Source organism: Filicampus tigris, chromosome 18 (genome assembly GCF_054856515.1).
Source record: "Filicampus tigris isolate MCC_2025a chromosome 18, RoL_Ftig_1.0, whole genome shotgun sequence".
Classification (NCBI taxonomy): Eukaryota; Metazoa; Chordata; class Actinopteri; order Syngnathiformes; family Syngnathidae; genus Filicampus; species Filicampus tigris.
In genome coordinates, this window is record NC_141234.1 from 5,206,983 (window position 1) to 5,230,000 (window position 23,018).

Genomic DNA, 23,018 nt, shown 5'->3' on the forward strand with positions numbered 1-23,018 from the left:
TATATACAGATATTTTTGTAATCTATATTTGTTGTAGAATATAGGAGAAAAATCCCGTTAAAAAATAGAATTCAAAAGATTAAATGTACTGTATTGTTTTAATAAAATCGCATGCTTTATTTCTTATACTGTTTGTAAAATAGGTATTTTTATCAAAACATCTCTTATGTATTTTTAAAATAATAAAGTAGAATAATTAAGTTTAATATTATTTATATTTCCAATTTTAAATAATAATAATAATAACTAATATCAATAATTCTATTTTAATCATATTGATGTATTGAATACAACATTATTTTTAGTAGTATTATTTATAGGAAATATATTTCCATTTTGACACGAGTTACGTTAAATACATATAGTGAAATGATTTAAAATATGTTCTGCAATGAAATATGTACAATGCAAATATTCAAACATACCAAGATCACATCAAATAAATTTCGTATTAATTTTCAAATACAAACAAATTTTCAAAGTAAAATAGTCCGTTTTTCATACAATTTTACACATAACTATTTCAAAGTAAATATATAAATATATACGTGTTATTTACTATAATAATAAATAATGTATATTTGTAGTATTACTAATTTAATGAATTTATTGAAATGTTAATAGATTATGTTATATATGATTAAACAATTTATTTTCATTATCGAGAACAAAAGCCGACTTTTTTCGAGCATTTTACTGAAATAAAATATTATTATTATTATTATTATTATTATTATTATTATTATTGTTATTCTAATTTTGTGGTGACAAAGGTTTTTATTGACGTAATTTGATATGACAATTCAGAAATATACACTTTGTCATTATAACAACGAATGAAAACAGACAAAAGAAACATATACAATCAGCCGTTCCAGTTCAGTCACATCATCATAAACTAAGATTACAAATAACATAAATAACATTTACGTAAATGAATATACTGTGTTTCTTATTAGATTATTATCATTATAAAGAGTGTGGCGTCAAGCGATATCTTTTTTTCACTCGAAGATCTCTGCCGTCTTTTAAAAAAAAGATCTCTATCGCCTTTGACAGTCGCCGGAGGACCCCTTGTCTGCGCATGCGCAGATCCTCATACGTCATCCGGCGAAAAGTGACGACCAGTAAAGAAAGCTTACCACAGGGAAGTCATAATTCCCCTCGCACATACACAAAAGAACCTCCTTTGTCCGTTTGGATGTTTTTTTTTGTTTTAACATCACCGGATAGCCTGACGATATGAGTTAGCTAGTCTTGACGGGTAATTACGGTGGCATTGCCTCGGTGAAAATGGAGCGGGAGTTTGAGGACATTGAGTCGGAGGGCCGGTGGCACAAATTGTACATGGTAAGTCAAGTTAGCATGTTGCTAACGTTTAACAGTCGAGTTTTGGGTGTTAATAAAACTTCAGAATATAAAGTTTCATTTGAACAAGTTTGTTTCAATCACTATGATTAAAAAAAAAAAAGATAAAGCGTGTCTTTGGCAAAGTTCATGTTCATAATCGATCGTACCAGGATGTCCCGAAATGGGACTAACGTACGTATACACTTTACAAAAATGTTGTATATATATTTAGGGGAGAAGAAGGAAGGATACAAGAAGGGAAGATGGAAATAAGGAGGGCATGTAGAGCGTTTACAATATCAAATTGTGTTTAAAGACATAAAAAACATAATAAATAAGTGTAGAATGTAATAAGATGAAAAGTGTATACCAACTTATTTTTTATTTCCACCTAAAGACTAAATTTACCACCCAAGCCGTGGTAATTATACTGACACTTCTAACGTAATGCTATAAACACTATCTACTATCATTCTATGCCAGCACTGATTTTATTTTAGATTTGCCTCAAAACTAATAATTTATGCTGCTATTTTCCAGGAAATACGAAGTCAGTCCCATGAGTGCTCCTATAAAGTGGCCAAGTATCCCGAGAACCGCAGCCGCAACAGATACAGAGACGTCAGCCCGTGTACGTTTAGGCCTCACTTTTCTCGAAACAACCTAAATTCCCGACATTAACTTGCTCCCTCTGCCTCCCCGCAGTTGATCACAGTCGGGTGAAGCTTAAGAACGCCGACAACGACTACATCAACGCCAGCCTGGTGGTGATGGAGGAAGCGCAAAGGCGCTACATACTGACTCAGGTAGGTCATGGGCATTGAGCTACACCAGTGGAGCCATTTTGTGCCATTAGAAGCCCTGTTTGTATCTGTTAAAGCAATCGAAACACAGCAGTTGACATTAGCAGTGGGAAGAGAACGCCCTGTTGTGCTCCGGTTTTAACTGCAACATTAGGACGCACGTTTAAAATTGCTCGTCTTAGCACATCACATATTTCTGATGTGCTTGTCTGCAGGGTCCCCTCAGGAACACGTGTGGCCACTTCTGGCTCATGATCTGGGAGCAAAAGACCAAAGCCATCGTCATGCTCAATAGGGTGATTGAGAAAGGCTCGGTAAGCGTCACATCTCTACCAAGTAGTCCAGTTTGGTACGGTTCCCCCTTCAGAGACTTTAATAGCCCAACAGAAGTGTGGCAATAAAAGGCACAGGGATTCTGTTTCATTCCTACATATTGGTAACCCGAGTTTGTACTTGGTGTAGTCTACTAACCTTTACTAACGCAGTTGTAAAGTCATGATTACAGTCAATATTTTCATGGAAAAGAGCAACTTGCGCAGTATTATACTAAATATAGTAAATTAGGTTATGCTGAGACAACAATGTCATCGATGAATAGAGGCCGACTCGACAAACGTCGTCTTAGCAGCGACTACTAAAAAAAAATTAAAAATTAATTCAGCCTCATGACTTCATGAGATGATCTTGCGTAACGCGGGTATTCCGAGATCAGGTTGAGTATGACGTACGTGCGTCCACTATGTAAAGGATATACTGTCGTACAGCGTCACATCACTTTTCTTCCTTCTTTGCCCGTTAGGAAAAGTGCGCACAGTACTGGCCCGTGGCCGAGGAGCGCGAGATGGCATTTAGGGACACGTGCTTCCTGGTCACGCTGTTGTCGGAAGATGTCAAGTCTTACTACACCACCAGAGTGCTGGAGCTACAGAACGTTAGTGTAAGCCTTGAATTTCGCTTGTCAATCTCATCTCCAGCAAGAGTTCCCGACACATTTTAGCGGACGGAAGCAATTTCCAAATCTGTTCTCACAGACGGGGGAGAAGCGGGAGATCCACCACTTTCACTACACAACGTGGCCCGACTTCGGCGTGCCCGAGTCGCCGGCGTCCTTCCTCAACTTCCTGCTAAAGGTGCGCGAGTCGGCGGCGCTGGGCGCCGACCACGGTCCCGCCGTGGTGCACTGCAGCGCCGGCATCGGACGCTCGGGGACCTTCTCGCTGGTGGACACGTGTCTCGTGCTGGTGAGGCGTTTCATTTTCTGGGAAACTCAAGTGAAACTAAGAATATACACAACTGATGTCGTAACCACGGTTGGATACAAGTCTCCACTCTTGCAAAGGCCATTTATGTGCTTTGGTGCTGTTGTTTTGGTTAGCAACAAAATAATGGGTTCACATACTACTTGGACAAGTCCGTTTAAAGGGACGCATTGATTTTTGTCCGGCAGATGGACAGAAGGAAAGAAGAGTCGCCGTTGGACATCCGTCGGATCCTGTTGGACATGCGAAAGTACCGCATGGGTCTTATCCAGACGCCCGACCAGCTGCGCTTCTCCTTCATGGCCGTCCTCGAGGGAGCCAAGTGCATCGTGGGAGACTCGTCCGCACAGGTAAACGCGCGTGTGATTGGAGCGACAAAACACGGAGGGAGAGGTAACGTCTACTTCCCGTCTCGCAGACTCAGCGGCGGGAGTTGTCCCGGGAAGACCAGGAGCCCACTGCCGACTCGCCGGAGAGATGCAACGGCGGCCAGCGGGCGGGACCGCCCGGCAAGGAAGACGACTACAAACATGACGACGAGAGGCCAAGCCAGTCGCCTGAGCAGGACAACAGCGCCACACAGTCAGTATAGATCACTTCCGAGTTTTTGTTTTTTTTAATTAGCGCGATTGGTCTATTAAGATGAGTTAATCTGACAGGACAATTAAAAAAATGAATTAATTCTTTTTTTTTGTTTGTTTTCTGTACACTGCTGAAAACACGGGCAGAGCTCATTTCCAAAAAGTACAGTTCACGGTTGCCGACTTTTCCAACCCCTCTAGCAATTCTTTTTAAAACAAGCGACTTGAATTGCTACTAAGAAAAAGGCCACACGAGTGGAATCTTTTTTACATTGTGTTTCCGGGGGTTTTCCGAAAAATAAGACTGTGAGGTGGCCACCTCCATCTAACCTGCAAGTCTGTATCAGATATTGGAAACACTTGGAACGCTTTATTTCCTATTGCCAAAGTGTGGGACAATTTTGGTCAAATGTATTTTTGTAACCAAGGACAATTAAATTCACAGAAAAAAAATAACTTTCAAGTAATGTCATTATCATTTTGCATATTGCCCAGCCCTAATTGAATATCTGTTTTATGTTGGACAGCAAACGACGCAGGGGCGACAGCTTCTCCGTAGCCCAAAGCCAAAGGACCAACGACGGCGACAGGAAGCGAAAAAGGTGATTAACGCGGCATATTCCTTGAGATCCACTTTGAGGTGCATGTACTAGTGCGCTCTTTATACGCACTGGTAAGACAATTCAGTACATAGACGTTAAGATGGATAACAAGGAGAGTGAACAAATGCTAAACCAGCGAAACACACTTAACGAAAACTCATCCAATCCCTGCGACACACACACACTCCATTTTGTCTCAATGTGCTGTTCTCTCCTCGAACAGTTTGGCCTGCATTTGCTGCTCGTGACCCGGCGCCGACAGTTTTACAGTTTACAATTAGCACCTGATCTCGTATGTCCCCCGCGTGTGCAGTGTTTTTTTTTTTCCCCTTCCGCTCTGCTGTGTTTTTCTTTTGATGAGTTGCTAGTGAATGTTTGGAATTGTTTTGAATGCGCGAATGTGTGTGTGTTGCACGTTTGCATCTAAATTGTAGGTTTTCAGCAATGCCCAGTGTGTTGAAGGCCTTTCTCTGATAACTTAAAACGACTACGGCACACTAGTAGAACTGTCTCACTGACAATTTATCCTCTATAACCACCTTAAGGTCCATGTACTAGTATGTTTTTGGGAAAACATTTTTGCGCTTTCCGCCCAAATGAAGTCAACCCAGCAATTTTCTGAAGTCTGCCATTTTGTTCAAATATTTCTCGCTGTGCATCAGTGCCATTCATCCAAAGCTGTGACACGGGGCAACTTTTTCTCCACCTGTATCCCTCAACAGTGGCATGGAGGGGGGGTAAAAGGGAGCTTTTGTGTGACACGGGAATTTTTTTTTCCCCACATTGCTTTTTAAGCCTGCATTTTCTGCTGGAAGGGACAGCAAGTCACAACAACACCATTCTTCTCTCACACACCAAATGAATGCATGAGAAAAAGCCCCAAGATGCCAAAGGGGCAGACAACGTGGTCATCTCCTGTCATGCCTTTTGGAGTTATTTGTCATTATAAAGTTCAAAGGGCTTGATTTTTCTCATTCTTGCTTTTGTCTCATGACAGAGCAAAGACCAGTGACTCCTGACTTGGCTCTACCAACCTGTGGCTGCGTTCGATAAGAACAACAAAAAAAAACATCGGCAGGGAAAACACCAACCTCTCTGTTTTGTTTCTTCTTCGCCAGCACCTCCTCTTCCTCTTCAACCTGTTTACAGCACACACACACACACACACACACTCAAAAAAAAAAAAAAGACCAAAACACCAGCATTTCTTAAAATGGTTTTGTTCAGCGCAGCTTTTGTCATACACAACATTTATACCAACTGAAATAAGAGCTATGCATTGACAAGTTCTAATTATTCAGATGTGTATTTTTGGGGGGGAGAAGAAGACCTTTTTTGGATGAAAATGTTCTATTTTTTATATATAAAAAAAAGTACTTGAAGTTAAGCAGTCAACGGCATGTACATAGTTCTTTTTTTCTTAAAGTTATATATATATATGAATATATATATATATATATATATATATATATGAATGAATATATATATATATATATATATGTATATATATATGAATACATTGCTACACATTTGAACCCAGAACGTTTGATGGGGAAAAAAGAGGCAATTAGTTTTTTTCTCCATTATCTTCTAATAAAAATGGTATCTAATTTACAGAATATGTGGACCTCTGTGTTGAACTATCAATTATGTTGGTAATTGCTTAAAATGTCACTTGATTCTTCAGCCTGTTTCAAAAATGCCGCAGATAGATTTTGCTAAAGGAAGTCCTCAAATGTGCTCCGCCTACAAAATCCACAATTCAAAGCGTAGGACGTGTCAAAGTGAATACTTGAGGGGGCCGTTTAAAGCGTTTTTGTTTCAGAGTCGAGTTACGGACAAGGCGGGGGCGGGACTGCTGGGAAACACTGCGTGGCACCAAGCCAAGCACTTTCAGTTAGTCAGAAACCGAAAGAGGTCAAGCAAGAGAAACATTCACTTTGGCTCTTGTTGATAGATTTTTATTGAAATATAAAACAAGGTTACAAAAAGTGATTCAGAAGATGGCCGGAGGGATGCCGCTCCCAAACAGCAGATTCCAGGAAGTTGGGATCTTCCATTTGGCCTCTCGGTTCTGAAAGAAAGGAGGAATGCACAGACATTAAAGAACTACAGTACCTGCTGAACCCATTTGAGCGGTGTCGCTAAAAAAAAATGGCAGCACCCAGCGAGGCACAAAACACTATGGAGACTGGCATCCCAGTCAGCTGACCCTTAATGCAAGATTTCCTTTATAAAAAAAAAATAAAACTTTCGGCGGGGTGCATCAATTACTTGCGGAATTTTGTCGGCATGGATAACTTGTAGTATATAAATTCTAAACAATGTTAGATAGATTATTTAAAGTAAATACATTCTAACCAATGAAGTTAAATGATCTTAAATTATTTTCCACAGTTCACTTGAGGGTGAGGCTTTCTCATCACCGTGTTTCAACTTACCGAGTTGTCCAGCAGGTGGAGCCAGTCGTCCAGGTGACTGACAAGCGCCAAAGCATCGGGCACGTTGTCTCCCTCCGAGCAGAAGACAAGCAGCACCGCCAGCGGCACGCCCTGGGCGCAACTTCAACGGCGCCACATTCTTAACACATACATTCCTGCTGAATAGCATTTAAAAAAATAAACGCCCTACCTGTCTGTGTAGAGGCCTTTAGTGATGCCTCCGCCGGGGACGGAGAGACTCGGCTCTTCTGTGCCGGCATCTAAACGACCCGAGCAAAGAGGTACCCTCTCCATTTCCCTCCAGCCCAGCTCCTTGAAGGCATCACCGCTACTCTTCAGCAGGCTTGGCGTGACCAGGTACCTTAATGGAGTGCTGAAAACAAATACACACTTATGATAACATACCATCGTAGAACCTGTAATAATTTTACAATGTTTAAAGTAGGGACCGACTGATTGTCCGGCCAATTTAATTGGCTGATAATAGCTATTCTAAACTCTGTAAAAATTGGCCCATTTTGTTTTTTTAATACATTACCATACAAGACAAAGATAACGTCACGATAAATGTGAGGGAGTAAAACTGGAAAACAATTTCCTGTTGTGAATGTACCTTTCACTGACAAAGGCAATAAAATCAGTTCTTATTCGGATTGTGACTAAGATTAAACATGAGGATGAGTATTTTACCCTTGCAGCTGCCGGTCGTCCCTCTGGTAGGCGTGGCTGCTGGACAGGACCAGTGCCCGGGAGAAGCCGCTGGCCTTGATCCAGGACAGCAGCAGCTGACAGAACCGTCTGGATTTGCGCTGCGAGGCGTCAAGAAAAACAACATCAAATTAGCATGCATGTGCATCCAAATGCAGTCGTCTGCGCTGCTTATTTTCACCCTTATTCGGGGTCATCACTTCCCCAACTTTGGAAGACTTTGTCTTGCAAAAGGCCGCTACCTTAATACTAACACACCCCTGGTGGCCAAGGAGCGCACACCGAAAGGAGTAGCACAATGCCCATTGAATAATGATTCGCAAACATATTTCAAACACAGCCAAGGTTGTTGTTGTGACTTTTACCTTGTGCATCACCTTTTGTCAAATGTTAACTCAATGTTGTGTGTCTGTGACGTCATCGCGTGACGGACGTACCTTGACAACTGGTGCCCTGATCTGAAGAACCGCCAACTTGAGCTCAGGAGCGACATACACTATTGACAAGAGGGAGAGAACACATTATTATTACTCTGTATAATTATTTCAGATTATGGAGTCTTTAGGTACTGTGATCACTAGTTTCACCTTCTGCGGCCGTATGCAGTTCCACTGCGTCATCCTTGCCAGTGGCGTAGGGGTTGTTGCCTGCCATTGGGATGAGGCAATCCGTATGCAGGTAGCCCACCCTGGGAAGGTTGAGCGTGGATATGAGAAGGTCCACCGCTAGTTGACCCACATTGCCCACCGCCACCGCTGGCTGACGTCAAACGAAGCAAACAATCTCAAGTTAATAGGGTTGTGGTACATTAGGTGAGCAGATGCACTTAATTTTATTTGGTATTAAGCATTTTAGGCAGACAGACAGACAAACAAGCGTTCATAGCTCTCGTTTTAGCTTCGTAATTAGCGGTGTACTTGAGCCGGACTCACCATAACAAGTGTCAAATCCTTAAACACTGGCGTGGGGTTTTGTGACGTGATAAACATGGTTGTTTTGTGGGAGTTTTGTTTATAATGTAAGCTTGAATCATTCGAAAGTTTCTCCGGTTTTCATGTCAGGCGTTTCGGGGTCCTTCCAGTCCAGCGTCGACGACTCATTCTGATTGAGGGCTCAAAAGTGCCTGATGTAAATGCTTGACTGAGATAAGCTCTGAGAAAAATGTACACGTTTTCGGTAGACAGTGACGCTAACACGATACTAGATATTTTAAGTTTTAAAGGCAGACATGTTTAAATAATTTTAAAAGAAATTGAACTTTTCTTTTCAAACAGGCAAGATAGTAAGCCGCACTTATGCAAATATGTTGCGTTTAAAGACATTTTCTTGAAGGAATTCCCATGTTCTGATTTTTTTGTCTTATTTATATGTGTACATGTATATGTATTTATATGTGTACACTAAACATGTTTGATTTTATCTACAGATAGGGAATTTTAAAAAAAAACATTTAAAACAAACAACATATTACAAATGTTTTTATAGAGTAAAAACACTTGACTATCCAGAGTAAAGATCAATGTTAGCAGTGTGTTAAAATAAAGTTGAGAAACACTGGTCCAATACTCAGAATTTCAATTCATCAGGCATAGATTCTCCTTTAATGCCAACTAGGGCGTTGTCGACCATCTTCTGCACCATCTTTCTTATGGTGGGGATGGTACTAGTGCCAAAGTGAGGGGTGATCAGCACGGTGGGAAGGCCGATGAGAGGATGATCCCTGCGTAGAATGGGAAGTGTGATTGCATGAATGGCACTGAGAACTTTAATTTGAGATGTGACAACCTTGGTAGAGGTTCGGGATAAGTCACATCCAGGGCAGCGGCTCGTATGGTCCCGGCTTGCAGAGCCTGAACCAACGCGTCCTGGTCCACCACTAGACCTGAGCAAATAAGGGCATCATCAGAAAATGTGTTTTGTTTTTATATTTTAATCAAAATACAGTGGTCAAGTGTTTATTGTTGGGGATACGGGAAAGAACCAACCAAAGCAATACTTTTACTGTCCAAAATCTGCAAAAAAGTACATTCACAAATGCTGAACCCCAAATATGCGGGGCTTCACTGTCTCCCACCCTACCTCTGCTGACGTTGACCAGCGTGGCAGTGGGCTTCATGAGGGCCAGCTCCCTGGCGCCGATGAGGCCAGTGGTCTCGGGCGTTAGGCACACGGCCAGCATCACAAAGTCGGAGCGGCCCAGCAGGTCAGCCATGTTCCTGCAGTAGCTGGCCCCCAACGCCTGCTCCTCCTCCGCACTCCTGAGAGGGAATAGAATGAACTCTCTCTTCTCGTGGCTTGGGTGTATTTACTCAACTGCACATGCGGAGGAGGCTTTTATTAGAGGCGAGGTGTCTATTTGTTCTATATGATGTCTAGGAACTGAGGCAATTACAGTTACTTTTGTTTTGTGAGGGGAAAGGCGGTGTTAATTTGACCGTTCGAACATATCCTGTTTCCTAAAATACACGCCGTACCTCGAATAGATGCCGTACCCCAATTAGCCACCGGGTGTGTGCGCTGCTAATTTGGTTTCTGTATTTTACCTTCTGTTTCTGTTGTAATACAGAATCTTCATATCAAATCCTTTGGCCCGCTCGGCGATTTTGTAGCCAATCTTTCCCATTCCGACGATCCCCAGAGTGGACCCCGAGACGTCGACGCTCCCCAGCCACAGCGGCAAGACAGTCGTCTTGGGGTCCATCATCATTTGGTGACCTGCAAACACACTGGCGTCACATGCAATACTAATACTCATACATAAATATAGCAAAAACACTTAAATATCACTTCAAAATTGCACTGAAAAATATATGGCCTCCAGATGACAAACCCGAAGAGCGCGTGTACATGGCAGCACATGCAGCAAAGACTCTCCTCAACTTCCGCTGACAACCCATGCTAAGCTAAATTCCTCTGATGGAAAACGTAAAACAATCCTGTCGTCATTTCTGTACATTCCTACATAACTCCCAAGTCTACTGGTGATCACCTTCAACGATGTTGCGCGCCGACGCTAGGAGGAGGCCCATGGCCATATCCGCCGTGCAGACGCTGACCACCCCGGGCGTGTTGGCCACCTTCACCCCGAAGCGGGTGATGTTTGGCAGGTCCAGGTGGTCGTACCCCGCCCCTCCGCTGGCAATCACCTTGAGTGCCGGGAGTGAGCTGAGCAGTTCCGGCGTGGCCTCCGGCAACATCGCCCACTGAAACATGACCTGGATTTTGGGGCCGAGCACGCCCGGGTTGATCAAGAAGTCCCGGTGTTGGACGATCCTGAAGTGCTGCCTCAATATGTCCATGGACTGCTCTAGGATGCCCCGCTCGCCCACCCCGGAGATCAGAGCCCATGGTTTGTCGCCGTCCATCGCCTGGAAGAGAGGTAGAGAAGTATGTAGGACAAATTGTGGAAATGCTACTCAAACAACATTCCCACATGAATGATAATGTAAAAGGCGGTCCATAGCTTTGAATGATGTACATTTTTACATCATCCCACCTCAGGGGGGGCATTCACAAACACTGTTAAAAATTGTTAATTTCATGCTGTATTGATATATATTTTTGTACAAGTATTTTAAAAACAACCCCCCTCACCCACCTGCGGTTGAAGGCGGTGTACTTTGACCCACCAGATTAGACATCTATAGCATTAGATTTTTTTTTTGTTTGGAATCTTCTTAAAATGGCTGGATTTAACCTTCACGTGTCATTTTAGAAACCGAATCTTGTTCAAAAAGCATGTCAATTATTCACAACTGTCTTGTTAAATAAATTGGAAATAACATTGATCTTTATGCCTCTTTTTGATAACATATGCATATTGACCCACTAACTGCATACTGATTGAGTTGAAAAAAAAAAAAGACAATTGTCACAGTAGCGCATTACCTTGTCAAGTTGATGCCTGCCCTTCGCTTGAAAAGTCCTCCACGCCTTCACCGGCCTCCACAGTCTTTTCGCTCGGTGGATATATACGCTCAGCATGGCAGCTACTAAGTTAATTTATCATCAGTTAAAAGATCTTTCATGATATTAAACAAAATATGTAACAGACAGCTATAGCAATGCGCCTGTTGGAAATCTCTGTATTTTGTCAATGATCCACATTGGCGTTTGTGGCTCGGTTAAAAAATGTTGTCCAACCAGTAATGTTCACAGGAGGAAAGTGTGATGACGACAGAAACGGAAATGGAGTTATACTAGTTATGTGTAGTATATTATAAATTACGGATTATATTACAGTGCATACACTTCCAAACTTGATATGTAAAAAACGTTATCTTCAGAGGAGACATTATGGAAAATCTGAAAATCCATGCAGTGTTTAAAATGTGTACAAACCCTTAGTGCTCTGGAGTGCAGATTAATCAACGAAGTAAATCGGCTTGTGAAAGCTGCACTTTTATGAAAATTCCTCAAGGGAGGAAGGGGGGGGGGGGGTAATTTACGTAACAATTACATGCAATGATGGGTGAAGTTCCAGAGACACTTTTAAGCAACTCCTCCTGTTACAACAAATGTACAGATATGCATTATGCATTTTCATTATATGCTGCCATGTTACTAGTTTTAATCAAGGGCATGTTATAAATTGATTTTATACTATTTAAAATAATACACATATAAACATATAGCTACGTTTTGTCGAGAGTGGGACAACTTGCAAACATTTGAAATTATGAAAAGAAATCTCGTATGATGTACTTTTTCATGTACAGCTCTAATTAGTCGATTTAACGGTACATAAGGCCTTGCATTACATTTCACCACTAGGTGGCAGGAACACATCTGCTGTGGCCAAGTGGATTTTCCCCTCGAAAGATTTGCTGAATATATTAGGACAAAGTTTGTCTTAATACCTAAAGTGCATGAGGAATATTTTGTTTGTCTGACAAACAAGTCAAAATATTTGAAAAAAAGACACTCATTTGATGTGATTAAAACAGTTAAACATTTAAATATATATATTCTTTCCTCTTCCCTTCCCTTGCCTCATCATTGGTAATATGTTATTTTGTCATTGGTTGCATTATAGTCAATGTCGCCTTTTACAACCATTCATTCCTTCATTCATTTATTTTCCCCAAATATTGGCTCTCACAGCATGAGAGGGCCTCAGTCAATCCAGAGCTGCAAAACACATGCCAACGCACCTGCCGTCTCCTTAACGGGTCCCTGCGAGGAAGCTCAACACGCCATCGCTCAGCATGTCCCCACTTCAGAATAAAGTCACCTGTAATCCGGTCAAGCTCGGGCGTTAAGTCCGCCAAGGGTGACGCACGGTGAACGCTGCAGTGAAGTAACAGGTCAGCCCGGCCTCCCTTTTTCCCATCGGGAAAGAAAATGAGGGCTGTCTGTCACTATCACCGTCACAAACAAGGGTTGATCCCATTTCAAGTCTGTTGCTAACCAAAACAGCAGCGCCCATGGGGGCAAGGTGGGAACGGTTAAACGTGTTTGCCGTGGTAGTGGCAACCACATCTTTATTCAGTCAGATAGAATTCAGCCAAGCGGGACATAGCTGTGTCGTGCAGCCGATGTGGGTTGCCTCATTGACATAATGAGCGACGACAGCAAACTATTGCTTTTGATGCAAAGGGCCTTAGGCAGTTAGTCTTGGGTGTTTTTTTTTTTTTTTTAACGCAACTGTTAACACTCAGTTAATCAACCCAGTCAGTCATAACTCACCCAAATGGGACACTGCCGATGCGGGTTGCCAGATTAACATGAGATGCTACGATTGCCGAGCCCATTTTAAGTCCGTTGCTCACCCAAAAAAGCAGCACCTACAGAGGCACATAAACAAGAAGTACAAATAACACCCTAGTATTTGCAGGAATACGGTGATCACAGTTACTCGGGAGACGTTATTGGCCATTTAAGTGCATGGTGTCTATTCAAGGCATGGCTGTTATTTGAAGAAATCATCTGATGAGTGAAATTTCAAGGCAGTGAATGGCCACCCCTGGAGGTAGTCCAAGGTTGACACTGAGCGGTTAGGTAAGAGATAATCACAGGAGCTTGATGGATCGTCTCCTCCCGTGCAGATCAGTGGCCTCTCAATGCCTTGCCCGGCCCCCAACCGCCTCCCGAAAGCCGCTTTTACCTAATGATGCTGCCCGTGCGCTGCCATGGGGCCGCCTAGCCACGCTTGCCATTTACACAACGTGGCAAAAGTATATTTAAACACGAGCACGTTCAACTAAACTACATAATAAAAGTGTGCTATCTTAATGCTAACATGCAGTATAATGAGAAACACTCAAGATAAAGTTTTTAACAACTGCTTCTTTAACACACAGGTAGCACACATGTTTCACATTGTGTATTCAAGTAAAGTGCAGATACCTAAAAAAAAATGTACTTGATGACAGTATTGATATTTTCTTACTTCCTACCAGTGGTGGTGTTGGTAGGGAGTGGCGGTGGGGTGGGGTGGGGTGTCTCTTTGGCAGACAGCTGGTCAGATCAATGTTATGCAAAGCTATTAGGCAGAGGCTGTCGCTTCCCAGCACTCAGGCGTTCTCTCCCTCGGGAGTCCAAACTAGCCCGGCGGATTATGTGGTTAAAGGTCACCATCTTTACATTGTCAAACGACAGGGGAGCGCAGCGCGAAATTTCGCGGGCGTGCGACACGACATGCATTAAGGAATCACTGTCGTTATGTCATTTTAATGCATGCATTTTGAGGGCAGATTATATGGTTCATACTATATATTGAGAAGATTATTGTTTGGAATTATATGGGACAACAAATCCCATGACTAAGGACTATACTGTATACATTTAGCTGTTATAGCCATTTTATGGCGAGTGTCTCATTTTCCAGTGGCTACAAGTGACATGATTGGAACCTTTAGTCGTGGCTTGCGATTCTTGCTCCCTTCACTTTTGTCTTCAGTAAGTGAAAAGCATGCTTTATCGGTGTGAGATTGGGCCACTGACATGAAAGATGATTGTCCAATATGTGTGAAATTGGAATATGATACTTCTCCCTTCCCCACAGTATTTCTGATACGATGTTGTGATTGGCTTTTATTGGGCTTCAAATACCTTCTGGGAAAGAATTTTCTGAAGGCAAAGAACATGATTCATTCCAAACCAGCATTCAATGTGTCAGCACGCTCAGCCTGGTCAGCCTCCTGACTCAGCAGAAGGGAGAGAGGGCCGTGTCTAAGTGTGCTTCCTAAGGCCATTAAGAAAACATGCCCGAGAACAGCGGCCGAATAAGCCCTGGTGGCTTTGTGTCCCGCTAATCATCTTAAGGTGAAGGCAAAGCGTGGCTCCAAATGTGCCTGCATGAGGACACCTGTACCATACCGAGAGGCTGGCCACTGTCGTTAGCAGTGCCCACAGTTTTATCATGCAAAGCTCAAAAATAACATTAAAAAAACAAATTAAAATCGTGCAATGCTCTGAACTAACATAAATTATTTGAAAATCATGCTAAATGACATCGAAAAAATAAATGTAAAAAAATAAAAATAATGCCATGTTTTATGCACATACATATGCATACATACATACACACACACAAATATAGATATATATACATATATGTATAAATACATATACATATATATGTATACATACATATATATGTATGTATACATATATATGTATAAATACATATACATATATATGTATAAATACATATACATATATATGTATAAATACATATACATATATACGTATAAATACATATACATATATATGTATATATACATATACATATATCCAATGGGATGTATATATATATATATGTGTGTGTGTGTGTATAAGGTTACTAAAGACTATTTTTTTATGTATTAGACTTCATTGATCTTATATTGGGGAAATTCTATCTATTTAGCAATCGAAATAATAAGTGTTAATTTATTCTGTACATTAAAACGAACTGCCGGGTTTTGTATTGCCAAGCCAACGGGGCCTCTCATTGGCCGCCTTCTGCCCATGTGACGATCGGGCTTTGACGTCACGCCTCGAGGCTTGGCCAGCCTGCAGTGTGTACGTTCGGTCACAAGCCAAAGACAAGAGCCGGAGTTTGGACCGAAACGCAGCCGGGGAACCGCAGCTTCCCGTGTGGCTTCTCGCGACCCGTCGCTGCCCCATTGTCGTCTCGGAGACTTTTTCCGCACCTTGTTATGGGCTACTAAAGACTCATTTTTGGAGGCCCTACCACACAGCGACTTGAAAGCGAGGTAAGTTGGACTGCCGTATTGCCCTCCTCCCCCGGTCTCCGAGGCACTTTGGTAGCTTCCTGGTAGTTTTGTTATTACACAGGTACGCTAACAGGTCGACGCTGCAAAGTTCGATAAAGTTAACTTAACACGTTAATAACACGATAACACATAAATAATGTGCACTTCGCAGAGAAGATTCTTGCATCGGATAAAGCTTTGCCGACTTGTGCCTAATCGGATGAGGCTGCTGCTCCTCTCACAGTATTTATGAAGCCCCCAAAGGGAGTCATGCTTTTCCGCCCCAATGAATTAGCATTAACGGCTCATTTTGACTGAACATATTTGGATGAAGAATAAAAATCCAAATGTAACGTGCTTTCAAACCAGTATTTTAATTCACTGGGACAAACTCCTAAACGGTCCACAAATGCATATGCACAGAATTTCAAACCTGGTGGGTCCATGTTGAGAGTAGCTATCAATTTATGACTTCCTGTCGTGTAAAAATAAATTAAATGTCAGGAGAAGTTAAACATCGGATCAGAGCATGATAATTGTTAACCATAGGTCGTGTGTTTGGCAACACGGTGGTAAAGTGGTTAGCACAGCTGCCTTCCAGTTTTGAGGTTCAGGGTTGGAATCTTGGCTCCAGACCGAGTTTGCATGCCCTCCCAGGCTTCCATCAGTTTTCACCACGACTCCAACTTCCTCCCACATGCCAAAAACGTGCATGTTAGCTCTAGAGAAGGCTCTAAATTGTCCTTGGGTGTACACATGATTGTTAATAATGGGGGAAAAAATACAGACCATTCGGCAATTACATGATCAATTAAGCTGTGTTTACATTTAAATGTACTGGAAAATTTGCAATCGGTCCCATTAATAATATTTCACATGCATTAAACAGTGCTTATTAACTGCATTACATTCTATACTGCATTACTTTACTGTATTGTGATGTTAATGTTCCTTTAATGGTTACTACACAATCACCTAGAAGCTGTAGAACCCAAATGAAATTTGCAAAAAGTTTCCTTTGAGCCAGATTTGAACCAGCGATCTACCGGATTTCAGCTTCAAGCCTCAACAGTCCTCTGCCGCATTATATGAGGCCCATATTTTGCCCATATCTGATCTACATTATGAAGGTCTACCAAATAAAGAGGTCGCTGAGACTTCCGGGAAGTCGACTTTACTGATGCCGATGACGCAGCGATGTGAAAGCTGAAATAGTAACTCAGAAACTAAAGTAGTAACCCCCAAAAACATGAGCGAAATTAGATGATGCCTGTCCAAAAGACACAAGGACAAAACAGAAAAGCCACCGCAGGGAGAGCGCGGGTGGAGCCCAGAAATAATAGCCCCCTTGGAAACGTCCCTCTGAACACTTCAAGATGGCGAGCTATGCTAAATCTGAGCATCGCCTCTTATTTGTGTCACGCGGGCAACCGGCGGCTTTGGTCACGGGCCACGTATTGGTACGCGGGCCCGCTCACGTTTAAAAACAAACAGTGGCGTCTTTGTGCTACTCGAAAGCAGTTTGCCGCCACTGTTTGGTCCCATCGACAGTCTGCTCGCCACTTTGCAGATGTCGCCCTTGACACTTTTTTTTTTTTTTGGCCTTATAATGGCGCTTTTGTTGCGAGGACCCCCCCCGCCCTCCCCCAACACTGATAACGCGAGGGTGTGTTTGCGTTGTGACCGTGGCTGGATGGAGGGACTGCTTGTTTGTTTAAAAGCATCGAGTGTGACGTGCCGTCGTCAGCCGCCGTGAGACAAAAGGTGTCCGTAAGCGAGGCGGGCGTCGGGAAGTGACACAGGAAGCGGTGCTCATGCGCTCAAAAAGTGGTGGGAGCGGTGTTATCTCGCAGTTTTGATCTCCTCGGTTTGCGCGCGTTTAGCGGAAGCTGCAATCGAGGTCGACTCTCACGCTGCAACGTGACGCGACGTTCGGATCGGTCTCGGTTTATTGCTTGACGGCTCCGTCGGGAGCTTTATCGTTATCAGTGTTAAAATGTCACGATGTCATGTCCTAAAATACTCGGCGGTTCCCAACACAATACAACGATACCGAACGCCTCCGGTGTCGGGTTGCGCTCACTGGACGATGCGTCGCGATACGCTTGTGAAACGCGAGCCATGCCAAAGTATTCCCGGCTTTGAAATGCGCGGCCCGAGGATTCCGGAGTCAGCGGAAAGTTGACGTCCGTTCCGGCACGGCCAATCACCGATTACCCGACGGGTGGATTTTACGGTTTATAAGCGAGGAGAAGGTATCACATACGGATCGTCGTCTTCCCCCTCGCCAAGTTCCTCTCACTTTCCGCGGGGATTAACTCTGGTGCTCTTTGGTTAGGCTTACCTGCAGGATATAAATGGACACTCCTGCTTATTATGTAAGAGGGAGACAAGATGTTCGGATGAAAGGAGCAAAAGTCCGCGACAAAAGTGAACACCCAGAATGCACCAAGCTGGCTGCTACATACTCTTAAGGCCGAAACTTTTTGGGGGTTAAAATTTGGGCAGCGCATCTGCGATTGACTGCTAACCAAGTCCAGGGTGCTCTCGTCCAAAGCCGGTTGAGATAAGGTCCGCTTGCCCGCGACGTTATTGAGAATAAGCGCTATAGGAAATAAACGGACGGATGTGAAAACTGAAAAGCTTCACGTTCATTCCTTTGAACAAGGCTGTGCACCGAGGATGAACGATGCTCATTTGGGATCAAATCCTGCACCTTTGAAAAATGCAGACTGCAGTTTTGTCGAGACAAAAATTCTCCATTTTTCTTTTGCTCCAGCCCAAATAATAACGTACGCTGCTAACCTTGGATCAAAGCTAAACCACAAAGCACACAAAAAAGAACCGAACCGCCAAATGATCATCTGTTGAGCGTCAATAACGCCCTGCGGTCATTTTCAGCGCTCGTCTGGAGCAACGATTTTATTCGGCAGATTGTCGGCCATCAAGGGTCTCAGACGTTTCGGGTCTTTGGGCGTGTGTCTTGACGCTAAAAAGTCAAAGTCAAAGCCTTGCGTTAAGCCGGCCGGCCGCCCGGCGCCTTCGACTCGTCTCGAGCGTGTGAGCGCCACCCGCGTCCGTCTCGGCAAAGCCGCGGTTATATAACGGGGTCCATCTTGTCCTGCGAGCGCATGTAAGAGTCTTAGCCGGGGGCAGAAATAGCCTCGTTACTCGCGGCGTCTGCTCTGAGGGATGTTCAGTGACGCCGTCGACTCTTGCCATCTCGCCGCTTCTTCTTTTAGAATGTACGACTCCATTCGGGGACAGCCTAAAAACCAGCGCGCTTAATCCAACTTTGTGTTTACCGCCTTAGTGCTAGGTTGGGTGGTCGAGGGAGCACGGAGGGATTATGGCCGCGGCCCGAGATTTCCCGACTTCACTTAACCTGTTTCTCTTGAGCGAGCAAAACGAGTTGAGACAAAAACAACCCTTTTGTCTCAATTGCTTCAAGATGCGATGAACTGACGATCATCCGCAGCGCCGGTTTTCTTGGACTTTCCTTTCGCCCTTCATCTGACGTACTAACGAACAATCTTCTTGCCGGTTCTTTCAGCCGCCCGAAACCGCCGCCGTCCTCTCGCCCCGCATCTTCTTCACTTCCGCCGCCGGCCATGGGGAAACAGAACAGCAAGCTCCGCCCTGACGTCATGCAGGATCTGATGGAGAACACCGACTTCACCGAGCACGAGATCACCGAGTGGTACAAGGGCTTCCTGCGGGACTGCCCCAGCGGCGCCCTGTCCATGGAGGAGTTTAAGAAGATCTACGCCAACTTCTTCCCCTACGGCGACGCCTCCAAGTTCGCCGAGCACGTCTTCCGCACCTTTGACGCCAACGGCGACGGCACCATCGACTTCCGGGAGTTCATCATCGCGCTGAGCGTCACGTCCCGCGGCCGCCTGGACCAGAAGCTCAAGTGGGCCTTCAGCATGTACGACCTGGACGGCAACGGCTACATCAGCAAGGCCGAGATGCTGGAGATAGTCACGGTGAGTCTTTGCTCCAGCTGCCGCGATCCGTCTGTCGGCGGGGTGTCATTTTAGCGAGCTGCATTTCCTGCGCGGTTTTTATTTCCAGACGCTGCCTCGTGTCCTCAGCTTGACTCGGGCACCACATCCAGATGCTGTGTGCTGTTAGAGAGCACTGCCAAGCACCTCTTGTTATTTTTTTTTTTTTTGCTTTTGGTTGATTTTTTTGTTTTGTTTTTGTTAGCCATCTCTCGAAAAAGGGAGTTACCCAGGGAGTTATCAAAAGCATTTTATATCGATATTGATCACGATACGTATTAAATTGATCGACTAGCCCGATCCGCTGGACAACTTTAAGCGGATAAAAACTAGTGATTTGATCAAGACGCAGCATAAAATAAAAGTAAATCACTCACTTGGGTCCTGGGCATGTAGCTCCACCTTGTAGGTCGTCTCAGTAGCATCATGAATGCAACGTTGAAGTCCGTCAACCGCTTAGCAAAGTAATTGCGCCCTCTGGTGGTTGCTGCCAAGTTGTGAAATGACCACAATCTCCTTTCTCCTCTCCGCAGGCCATTTACAAGATGGTCTCTTCGGTGATGAAGATGCCGGAGGATGAGTCGACGCCTGAGAAGCGCACAGATAAGATCTTCAGGCAGATGGACACGAATCGAGATGGTAAGACTTTTTTTTTTTCTGCATTTTCAGTGATGTTTTTTTCACGCAATACGACAACTTAACGCTTTTAAAATTATTCATAAATTTTTCCTCATGTAATATTTTTCCTCTGAATATTATGTGTTAGGTTTCTTTTCTCGCAAAAGCTAATTTTCCCCCATAAACTGACAACTTTATAATGCGTAAAATTCAGATTTTCTTTTTTTTTTTTTTTTTTCTCCTCACAAAATTCGGATTTAATTCTCCGCAATTTTCCGTAAAATTGCGGTCTTTCTCATAACATTTTGTTTGATTGATGAACAATTATGACTCTTTTAAATAATGAAATCGTGACATTTTCCTCCAAATTTGGCATCCTTTTCTCATCAAGTCGTGTATTTATTTCCTCACAAAAATACACTTCTACATTGACATAATTATAAAAAATAATAGCACTCTACAGTATTGTACTTTATAAAAACACGCAGTTATACCATGATTAAGTAGGATGTAAAGAATTAAAACTGTTTTTATGTCATGATTTAATTCTTTTAAGTCAGTTGGCATTGTGCTGCTCGTTCTGGTTTGCGTGGACGGTCACAACAGCAGTGATATGAGTCATTTTTGGCAGAGGATAAAGAATGTATGCCAATGAAGATCGTTATAATGTCTTTCTACATGTGTTGCTTCTAATATCTGTTGCTTTAAAGGCCCATTCGGTCTTCAATCTTTTTTTTTTTTTTTTTTTTTTTGTTCAGGTAAATTGTCCCTGGAGGAGTTTGTGGAGGGCGCCAGGAACGACCCGTCCATCGTGCGGCTGCTGCAGTGCGACCCGAGCAGCGCCGGCCAGTAGGCAGTTGGACGACTTCCCTTCCTCTCACCTCTTATTTTTATTTTTTTTGTTTTGCGTTAGTTCATCGTTGAAAATTTTACTACCATCATTTGAAGGACACCTTTGAAGGACTGTATTGCTGTCTGCGCAGGACTGCGCAAAAAAAGTGAATTGAGGAGGTACGGAACTGCACTGAATCCATGTTTGCTGCTGCGCTTTTGAGTTGGAAAGAGTCGGTGGACGACAAGTACTGGAAGTGGAGCATCTTGGGAAATGTAGTTTTTTTTTTATTTTAGAAGGATTTGAACGCACATTTTTTTGGGGAGGAACGTTACACAGTCGGGCCCCATATGAGGAGCATGATGACATTTAGTGATAAAATGAAGAGATGTTAATAAAAAAAATAAAAAATTCTTCTGCGATTTTATTTGTTTTTAGATTTTTAACAAAATGATCCTAACTGGAGCTCGACGTTAATGGGCGAAAAAGGATGTTTTCTTTTTTTAATTGCCCAGTAAAATCCGGCTTGTGAACACAAATATATATTTTTTTAGATTAGTTAATTGTATAATAATACATTTAAAAAATATATTACTTGAACTCAAAATAAAATGTTCTATTTAATGTGTATTCATCTTTTCAACAGATAAAATAAATACAAATACCTTTGTAATTATTTTTGAATTTTTTTAATCAATTTTATAGTGATTTTGTTTCACCAAATAAAACAAAATTGCTTAAACTTAATATCAAAATAAAAGAAAAAATATTTTTTGTCCTTGTTTAATCATTATTAACATAAAAGAAAAAATATTTTTTGTCCTTGTTTAATCATTATTAACATAAAAGAAAAAATATTTTTTGTCCTTGTTTAATCATTTTTAAAATAATTATATTATAATTTATTTCCATCAAATACATTTTTAAAAATCATATAAACTCAAAAGTTGGCCGGCGGATTCATCATTTTGGATTTAACTTTTTTGTGTTCCCAAAACAACATACAACATATGTATAGTATTCCATTCTTTTATGATGTATTGCAATGTGATGTTTTTATTTTACATTAAAGGACAAAAAAATATGTTGTATATTTATGCTAGACCAGGACCACGTGCGTTGCTATGCAGTCACGCCACAGAATGGCATCGCGGGAGGTGACGTTTCCCCGTAATGTCATTTCACCATTTTTTGTCCTACATGTTTTTGTTTTGTTTGTCATACTTTAAAGCTGCACCAAATTTCAATTTCACTGACTTTTAAGTATTTTTTTAATCCCTGCTGGTGTGAAGACACAATTTTGTTGTTGTTGTTGTTTGTGTGTGGGAAGGAAACAATCATGTAAAAAAACAACAACTGTGATAATGACGGCGGAAAAGGCCGTTGGGTACTACTTGAGTCCCGCTTCCATTAGCATCTTGTGGTCAAAGTGCCAAATATAGACGATTAATTAAAAAGAATATATATAAATATATATATATATATATATATATATATATATATATGCAGTATTGTGTCATTTATACTGTCGAACAAGCGAGGATGTCACTGTCATTTTTTTGTAGATTTTGTATTGTTAACCTCTGTGTAGGATGTCCATTTTGTCATTCAAATAA

The 23,018-nt window shown here is 42.4% G+C and overlaps 4 protein-coding genes across 5 annotated transcripts in view; 2 read left to right on the forward strand and 2 right to left on the reverse strand.

Moving 5' to 3' along the window:
- The first annotated feature begins 1,080 nt into the window (after positions 1-1,080).
- On the forward strand, positions 1,081-6,135 carry ptpn2b (protein tyrosine phosphatase non-receptor type 2b). Its single transcript, XM_086015157.1, has 10 exons — positions 1,081-1,350; positions 1,891-1,981; positions 2,056-2,156; positions 2,369-2,467; positions 2,953-3,090; positions 3,185-3,394; positions 3,601-3,762; positions 3,831-3,994; positions 4,521-4,595; positions 5,593-6,135. The coding sequence occupies exons 1-10, from the start codon at positions 1,294-1,296 to the stop codon at positions 5,612-5,614; spliced, it is 1,119 nt and encodes a 372-aa protein (XP_085871283.1). The 5' UTR covers positions 1,081-1,293; the 3' UTR covers positions 5,615-6,135.
- A 405-nt stretch (positions 6,136-6,540) lies between these two features.
- psmg2 (proteasome (prosome, macropain) assembly chaperone 2) lies at positions 6,541-9,084 on the reverse strand. The gene is made up of 7 exons (XM_086015161.1): positions 8,677-9,084; positions 8,332-8,503; positions 8,182-8,240; positions 7,727-7,845; positions 7,227-7,409; positions 7,037-7,157; positions 6,541-6,669 (listed from the first exon to the last, which is right to left on the reverse strand). Exons 1-7 carry the CDS (start codon positions 8,731-8,733, stop codon positions 6,592-6,594), a joined length of 789 nt encoding a protein of 262 aa, XP_085871287.1. The 5' UTR covers positions 8,734-9,084; the 3' UTR covers positions 6,541-6,591.
- A 125-nt stretch (positions 9,085-9,209) lies between these two features.
- On the reverse strand, positions 9,210-13,063 carry LOC147132108 (uncharacterized). Of its 2 annotated transcripts, none has more exons than XM_086015159.1 (6): positions 12,898-13,063; positions 10,734-11,112; positions 10,288-10,459; positions 9,824-10,002; positions 9,530-9,626; positions 9,210-9,464 (listed from the first exon to the last, which is right to left on the reverse strand). In XM_086015159.1, the coding sequence occupies exons 2-6, from the start codon at positions 11,107-11,109 to the stop codon at positions 9,311-9,313; spliced, it is 978 nt and encodes a 325-aa protein (XP_085871285.1). In that variant the 5' UTR covers positions 11,110-11,112; positions 12,898-13,063; the 3' UTR covers positions 9,210-9,310. The 2 variants fall into 2 exon arrangements, with proteins under 2 accessions (XP_085871285.1, XP_085871284.1); XM_086015158.1 differs by lacking the exon at positions 12,898-13,063 and adding an exon at positions 11,633-12,087.
- A 2,676-nt stretch (positions 13,064-15,739) lies between these two features.
- The window catches only part of LOC147132109 (neurocalcin-delta B), a 7,295-nt gene continuing 16 nt past the window's right edge, over positions 15,740-23,018 (forward strand). Inside the window, exons 1-4 of the mRNA XM_086015162.1 lie at positions 15,740-15,945; positions 19,499-19,934; positions 20,486-20,591; positions 21,329-23,018. The exon at positions 21,329-23,018 is cut by the window's right edge and continues 16 nt beyond it. Of these exons, the coding sequence (XP_085871288.1) occupies positions 19,557-19,934; positions 20,486-20,591; positions 21,329-21,423 (579 nt within the window). The 5' untranslated portion in view covers positions 15,740-15,945; positions 19,499-19,556 and the 3' untranslated portion in view covers positions 21,424-23,018. The remainder of the gene's footprint in view (positions 15,946-19,498; positions 19,935-20,485; positions 20,592-21,328) is intronic.

Excerpts from the sequence above, each read along its gene's own strand:
- ptpn2b (XM_086015157.1), top strand. The coding sequence starts at position 1,294 with ATGGAGCGGGAGTTTGAGGACATTGAGTCGGAGGGCCGGTGGCACAAA. Across the intron at positions 2,157-2,368 it reads GGCGCTACATACTGACTCAG|GGTCCCCTCAGGAACACGTG; the intron begins GTAGGTCATGGG and ends GCTTGTCTGCAG. Across the intron at positions 3,995-4,520 it reads CAGGACAACAGCGCCACACA|CAAACGACGCAGGGGCGACA; the intron begins GTCAGTATAGAT and ends TATGTTGGACAG.
- psmg2 (XM_086015161.1), bottom strand. The coding sequence starts at position 8,733 with ATGTTTATCACGTCACAAAACCCCACGCCAGTGTTTAAGGATTTGACA. Across the intron at positions 8,241-8,331 it reads ACTGCATACGGCCGCAGAAG|TGTATGTCGCTCCTGAGCTC; the intron begins GTGAAACTAGTG and ends TCTTGTCAATAG. Across the intron at positions 7,158-7,226 it reads AAAGGCCTCTACACAGACAG|TTGCGCCCAGGGCGTGCCGC; the intron begins GTAGGGCGTTTA and ends GCGCCGTTGAAG.
- LOC147132108 (XM_086015158.1), bottom strand. The coding sequence starts at position 11,728 with ATGCTGAGCGTATATATCCACCGAGCGAAAAGACTGTGGAGGCCGGTG. Across the intron at positions 10,460-10,733 it reads GGCGCGCAACATCGTTGAAG|GTCACCAAATGATGATGGAC; the intron begins GTGATCACCAGT and ends GTGTGTTTGCAG. Across the intron at positions 10,003-10,287 it reads TATTACAACAGAAACAGAAG|GAGTGCGGAGGAGGAGCAGG; the intron begins GTAAAATACAGA and ends ATTCCCTCTCAG.